Genomic DNA, 6,565 nt, shown 5'->3' with positions numbered 1-6,565 from the left:
AGCAGTTTAGGAAGCCGGGGGCCGATCTTGTGACCGACTCCAACACCTGCCAGGGCCCAGAGGGAGGATGTGACCCCTCCTGCAAATCCTGGTGGTTCTGGGGAGCTTCCAGAGCCATGGGACAAGTCTCATTGCTTGGGACGGCCGCTTCCAAGTGGGTGACAGGTCTGCCAGATGCAGGCGGTGGCTTCCTGCCAGCAGTGGTGGGACAGTGCAGGGACAGCCGGCTCCCAGTGTGCGGCTGCAGGACACAGATCCCTTCCAGTGAGGAGACGCACAGATCACTCCTTCCTGTTCTGCACTTCCTGGCCCTATAAGCAGAGCCACTGCTGCCACCAGCCTGGGGCAGCCCAAATGTGCTCCCAGGAGCACAAAGCCTGAGAGCGGGGCGTATGGGGTCAGCCAGGTTGGCAGAAACAGATGCTCCTGGTAGCAGACGTCCCCAGAAAAGCCACGTCGCCACCAGACAGGGACGATGCAAGAGTCCAGCCCATCTGCGTCACAGCTCTCTGCCACATGTGTTCTGTCACACTGCGTCGTCTGCTGGAGCACGTCAGCCCCATCTGCCTCATGCACGGGTGGCACCTGCAGGGACAGACGTCAGAGCAGAATGGGGACATGGGGACAGCCCCAGCCTTGCAGGGCCGACGCAGCGGTGATTTGGAGGCAGCTACTGGCAGCAGTTGGGATTTGGGCACAATGCTGGAAAGTGCCACCCCCTGCCACTAGGGTGTGACTGGGCTGACATTTCCAGGGGTTGAGCAGGGAGCCAGTACCCCTGGTTTCTGGGATATCAGCCACAAAGGGACAGGAGAGGACAGAGGCTGGATGCTGCCATTCTGTTACAAGGGACACCATGGGCACCATACAGGTTCACTGGGCACCCCTCTGTTCTACACCCATCTCGTGGGCATCTCCCCAGTGTGGACACAGCTCTTGCCCTACAGACACAGCCAGGCACCCCAGAGCACAGCATGCCACTAGTGAGCACCATTTCCAAGTGGGCATCCCCATCATCCCACTCTCCATCCCTGCAAAGCGGAGCAACCCATTCCCTGTCCCCCATCCCGGAGGGATGCTCCTGCACCCCCAACCCTGCTAAGAGGCAGCCGTACTCCCCGCCACATGCTGGGGGCAGCACCTCCGTGCCCTGCACCGCGTGGCCGCCTGCAGCAAGAACAGCTTAGCCCTCACACTGCTCGACGGGTGATGCCGCAGAAGGGAGCGGAGCTGTCATCCCCGCGCGGGATAATCCGAGCAGACGAGGCCGGGGCCGAGCTGCGTCCCATCGGCCCGCTCCGGCCCGGGGAGCACGTGCGAAGCGGGGCCGAGCGGAGGCGGCCCTGGGATTTGGCACGTTCGCAAGGAGCACTCGAGAGCCCCGGGATGGACGTGGAGGGCCCTGGGCGGTGACGTAAGGACTCGCACGGGCTCGGCTCGGCTCGCCAGCCGGCCCCCATGTCCCCCGGGCCTGCGGCGGCCCCGGCGGAGGGAGGCAGGGAGCGGGCGGAGGTAAGGGCCCGCGGGCGGGCGGACTCCTCCTCCGGACGCGCACGCGAGGCACACGGTGGCCCGAGGTGGCTCGGGTGCGTGGGACGCGCCGTAGGGACGGTCCCCGCTTGCCTCCCCCCGAACCGACGGGCCGCCCTTTCCGAGGGGTCCCCGAGTGCGAGGGGCCCCCGCGGGGCTGCTGAGCGTGAGGGGGATCCGCGGGGCTCCCCCCGACGCCGTGGGGCTGCGGCCACCCCACGCGCGGGGCTCGGTCCCCACCTCCCGCAGCGCCAGGGGAAGGGCTGAGTTCTGTCCAGGGCTGTCCGTGCGTCCGTGCAGCTGGCAACGCTCTGTCGAGGCGTCCGTCCGGCGGCCCGTCCTGGGGGGGGTCCGTCTGCCCGGTGATCCCAGCGGGTCCCGGTGCCGGCTCCGGCGGTGCGAGTCTCCCTCCCAGCTCGGGAGCTGATGCGGATCCCGGTACCGATGCGGGGTGCGACTCCTGCTACCGGCGGGGTCTCGTCCGGCGCGGGTCGCGGTCCCGGTGCCGGTCGGGGCGCGGTGCCGGTGCCCGCCCCGCCGGTCAGGTGACGGCCGCTGGAATTTGACACCGGCGGCTGCGGCGGGAGAGGGATGGAGCCGCCGCTACCCCGCACTGCGCGCCCGCCCGCCGGGCCCGGCACCGCACCGCGAAGCGCAGCGGGACCCGCGTCGCGATCTCCGAGGCGCAGCGGGAGCGACACTGCGAGCGGCGGCGGGAGTCGGTGCCGGTGTCGGCGGGGCAGCGCCGGCCCCCGCCCGCGCCCCGCCCCGGCGCGGCGGCGGCGGGCGGCGGGGGGCGGCGGGGAGCGGAGGCGATGCGGGGCGGCGGCGGCCCGGGGGATGGTCCCCGCCGCGGGCACGGTGAGTGCGGGCCGGGGGGCGGGCGGCAGCGTCCGTCCCAGCCTGCCGGCAGCGGCGCTGCGGGAACACCGGGGCGGAGGGAGGGTGGGGGTGGGGGGGAGCCGCTCCGCCGCCCGCCCCGACCGGTAAAACCCGCGGAGAGGCGAGAGGGACCCGGACCTCCGGGCAGGTCCCGGCCGGACGGCTCCCGCGGCTGACCGATCCCCGGCCCCGCGGCCAGAGGCGCTCGGGAGCCGCGGAGGGGAACGGGGCTCCGTGCCCGGGCAGGGGAGAGGCCAGGACCCCTCTGCGAGTGGCCGGGACACGGGGCTGGTCTCAGCCCGCTGGGCACATCGGGCAACCCGGAGTCAGCCGGTTCCGGCGTGCGGTCACGGAGTGGGGCAGCTCCCTCTGTGACCGCGCGTCCCGTAGTGCCGGTGGGAGCACCGGGACGCGGGGCCCGGCGCTGCCCGCGGGTCGGAGGGTCGGAGGGTCCGCTTCCACGGGGCTCGTGGTCCCACGTGTCCGGCCCCTGTCTCCTCCGGACCTGCGGACAGGTGCCAGCCGCGCGTCACCTGTGGACGACCCCTTGTAAGTCCTGCTCTGGACAGTGAGGTGGTGCCCGCAGGTGCCCGAGGAGGTCTTAGAGCGCTACTAGGAGACCCGGCGTTATGCACGGCCCCGAGCAGCCCCCGGGATGCCGGTACGCGCGCTCCCGGCGCTGGGGCTCCCCGGCGTGGGCGGCGAGAGGTGCGCAGCCCCGGGGGTGGGATGCGTGTTGGAGGGGACAACGTGAACCGAACGAGTTGTGCATCCTCGCTTGGATCGCTCTGATCCCGACCTGGGAAGAGCTGCGGAACCCATTAGCGGCCGGGGCTCTTCCAGCCGTGCCGGGGGCAGCTCCCACCCAGTCCGCCGTCAGACAGCCGGGGCTGCGGGGCTGCCATCCTTTTGCGCTGCCCAGGAGCCCGGCTGAGCCCTGCCCGCGCTCCTCACGAGAGTGCGGAGCCAACGCGGGCCGCCGAGAGGAGCGACCTTCTCTCTCCCGCTCCGTTCGGCGGATTTCGGGGCCGTGCTGCCGCCGGATGGCAGAAGCCTGAACTGCAGCCCGGCTCCGCCGCACGCCCGTTCCCTCTCCCGGGGCAGATGCTCCCGCTCGGACCGGGGCGGCAGAGCGCTTTACATCTCCGGCGGTGCTCCGCTCCCGACGGGGCGGGCGGTGCCCGGGCCGGGCCGGGGCCGAAGGGACGGCAGCCCCGCACCGTGGGCCCCAAGGCTGTGTCACCGCCTGGCTCCGGGCCCGCCGCCTGCGAGGGCCCCCGTCCCGTGCCGATGTGCTGCTGGGGCCGAGGGGCCGCGGCGGGGCGGCAGGACAGGGACGGGGGCCCAGGTTCCTCCCGACGGGGCCACGGGACCCTCGCATGGCCCCTCTGGGGGCGCCGGCCTGGGAAAACCATGACCTGGCAGCAGTGGCTGGCAAGGGGCCACGGGCCGCCATGGGAGCAATGTTCTGCGTGGGTCGTGCTTGGCCAGGCTGCGGCTACGGAGGGGGCCTGCTGCCAGCCCTGCCCGGTGCTCGGACCCCAGAGTGGGTTGGAGGCCTGGCAGTGCCCATGGCAGCCCCTCAGCATGGCACGGCTCAGTGCCACCCATGCAGCAACGGGGCCTGGAGCCTGATGAGCATCTCCTCAAGGGCTAAGGGAGTTTGTCTCCCCACCCCGGTAGTGCCCTGGCTGCTTCTACCCATCCTTAGGCCAGCAACGCTCTCTGCAGCATGTCCCATCCCAATGCTTCTCCACCACAGAACACCGGGGAGAAAGCCAAGGGGAAGTCCTTGTTGCAGGATGCCAACGAGCTTCAAGGGGACAGCCCTGTCCCTGTGTAGTGGGGTCAGCAGGCAGTGGGTGGGAGCACAGGGCTGAAATGGCCTTGGAGAGAGCAGTGTGCTGAAGTGCTGTGTCCCCAAGGGACCCAATCATCCCACCCTTCAGCTGCACTGCTTGGGGCTCTGTGCCTCAGCTTCCAGACAGCATGGCAAGAAGGCAGTGTGGGGCTTGGGGGTGGCTCTGGTACCAGGGGACTCTGTGCTAATGGATTTGGAGCTCCCAGGGTCAAGCTCCCACTGCCAGGAAGAAAAACATTCCCAGGGAAGAACCCTGGGAAAAGGGCCCCCCCTCTATGGCGCTCCCAGCCACTGCCTTACAGCACAGCCTGGCATCCTGGGCTGCTCATGTGAGGAGCCAGTCTGCATCCTCCCAGGGAGAGGTACCGGGCAAAGGCCCTTCTACCAGCATCCCTGAGGAGAGATGCACAGGGGATGTGGGTGTGTAGCCATGGGGCACTGGGAGATGAGGGAAGGGATGGCACGCTTGGTAGAACAAAGGTGTGCCAGCTGCTGGGCCGGCTCGATGGCCTCTCTGGGATGCCACCAGTATCTGGGTGGGCAGGGGTGGGTGTACCAGCGTCCACTCCATTCCCACTGCACTGACACTGACACACTTTGCTTGCAGCCAGCATGGAGCAGCAAGCAGGACCACCAAAGCCAAGACCTGCAGGATCCAGCACACATCCACAGCCCAAGGTGAGCCCATGCCTGGCTGCCCATGGTGGTCGGGACTCCCCGCTCCCGTCTCCATCCTTGAGGCCGGCACTCACCCCACCACGCTCTGCTGTATTGCAGGAGGGGATGCTCTGGGGGGTCCTCGCCATCCTGTCACTGCTGGCCGGGCTGGCGGCAGGCACCGTGCGAACCCCGCACTGCAACAAGACGTTGGATGCAGCCCCCACACCGCGGGGCACGGCCACTGCCAGCGTGGAGGACGGCGTGGAGGTACCACTCACCTGGAGCCAGCCGCACGGTGCGTGTTGGGGACAGCCACTGCGGGGCTTGGGCACGGTAGCATGTCCATCCTGGGCACGGTGGCCTGAGCACAGGCGGTCACTGTAGGGGATGGGAGGCTCAGTGGTGCTGGGAATGCAGGAGCTGACAGCGCTGTCCTGCTGGCCTGCAGGTGACAACGTGACAACAGGAGCCCCGGGTGGCGTGGAGCTGGCAGAGGACCTGTTGCTTCGTGCTGAGCGCTCGCCACCAGGCACCGGCAAAGCCAAGAAGGGACAGAGGAAACCTTCGCGTGGCGCCCGCGGGCGCAACTGCCACATCCGCAACCTGATGGTGAAGGTGCGCGACCTGGGGCTGGGCTTCAACTCGGACGAGATCGTGCTCTTCAAGTACTGCAGCGGGTCGTGCCACCGGGCGCGCAGCAACTACGACCTGACGCTGGGCAGCCTGCTGCGGCAGCAGCTTATTGTGCCGGGGCCGCAGGAGCGCGTGCTCAGCCACCCCTGCTGCCGGCCCACGCGCTACGAGGCCGTGTCCTTCATGGATGTGCAGAACACGTGGCAGACGGTGGAGAAGCTCTCGGCGGCCGAGTGCAGCTGCATCGGTTGATGGGGAGCTGCCGGCTCGGCCTCGGCTCGACGCACGCTGCCGATCCCCAGCCTGGAGGGAGGCAGAACGGTGGTCCCGATGTGATATGGCCACGAGGGACCGAGGTGATGTGGCTGTTAAGGAGGGGCGGTTCTGCAACCGAGCTCCTCCGCTCAGTGCCAAGCAGAGAGCCAGGGGGTGCACCCCAACCTGGGAGAGGTGGAGGGGCTGGAGCATCCCTGTGCCGGACTGCTGCTCCCACATCCCCGCGAGCATTGGAGGGGACAGGAGTAGGACAGGAGGGGGCACCCAGGGGAGCTCTCCCTGAGAGCATGGGCCAACATGCAGCAGCATGGGGCAACACCCAACCCCAGCCCTGGGTCCCTGCCCGGCTCCAAGGGTCCCCGCGGCGCTGCGGCACTCAACTATTTATTGCTCTAAGTTATTTATTTATTGTTCTCGAGCGGCAGCTCCTATTTATGACTTTGGGCCCGCGGGGCCGGGTGTAATGCAACCCCAGCGCTGATGCGAAGCCCCGGCCTTGGGCTCCTCGTGCCCGCAGCGTTTTTTGTTTTGGTTTGGTTTTTCTATTATTTGTTTTTAAAAAAACAAAAACAAAAAAACGGGAGGATAAACTCTATTTTTGTACAGCCGCCTTTTCCTGTAGCAATAAAGCGATGGGCCGCACGGCCGACCCCGCATTGCCGGGCTGCGCGTATCCCGCGGCGGGGCGGAGCGCGGGGCCGGGACTACCGCTCCCGGCGTGCG

General features: G+C 68.4%; 1 protein-coding gene across 2 annotated transcripts; it reads left to right on the top strand.

The window, feature by feature from the left end:
• The first annotated feature begins 1,349 nt into the window (after window positions 1–1,349).
• ARTN (artemin) lies at window positions 1,350–6,535 on the top strand. Of its 2 annotated transcripts, none has more exons than XM_052666152.1 (4): window positions 1,350–1,512; window positions 4,881–4,951; window positions 5,051–5,228; window positions 5,382–6,534. In XM_052666152.1, exons 2-4 carry the CDS (start codon window positions 4,886–4,888, stop codon window positions 5,816–5,818), a joined length of 681 nt encoding a protein of 226 aa, XP_052522112.1. In that variant the 5' UTR covers window positions 1,350–1,512; window positions 4,881–4,885; the 3' UTR covers window positions 5,819–6,534. The 2 variants fall into 2 exon arrangements, with proteins under 2 accessions (XP_052522112.1, XP_052522111.1); XM_052666151.1 differs by lacking the exon at window positions 1,350–1,512 and adding an exon at window positions 2,346–2,391 and having other exon boundaries at window positions 5,382–6,535.
• Window positions 6,536–6,565: the final 30 nt, after the last annotated feature.

The sequence above is a fragment of the Tympanuchus pallidicinctus genome, unplaced genomic scaffold, assembly GCF_026119805.1.
Source record: "Tympanuchus pallidicinctus isolate F22 unplaced genomic scaffold, pur_lepc_1.0 scaffold7, whole genome shotgun sequence".
Lineage (NCBI taxonomy): Eukaryota > Metazoa > Chordata > Aves > Galliformes > Phasianidae > Tympanuchus > Tympanuchus pallidicinctus.
This window is presented reverse-complemented; position numbering and strand designations above follow the sequence as displayed.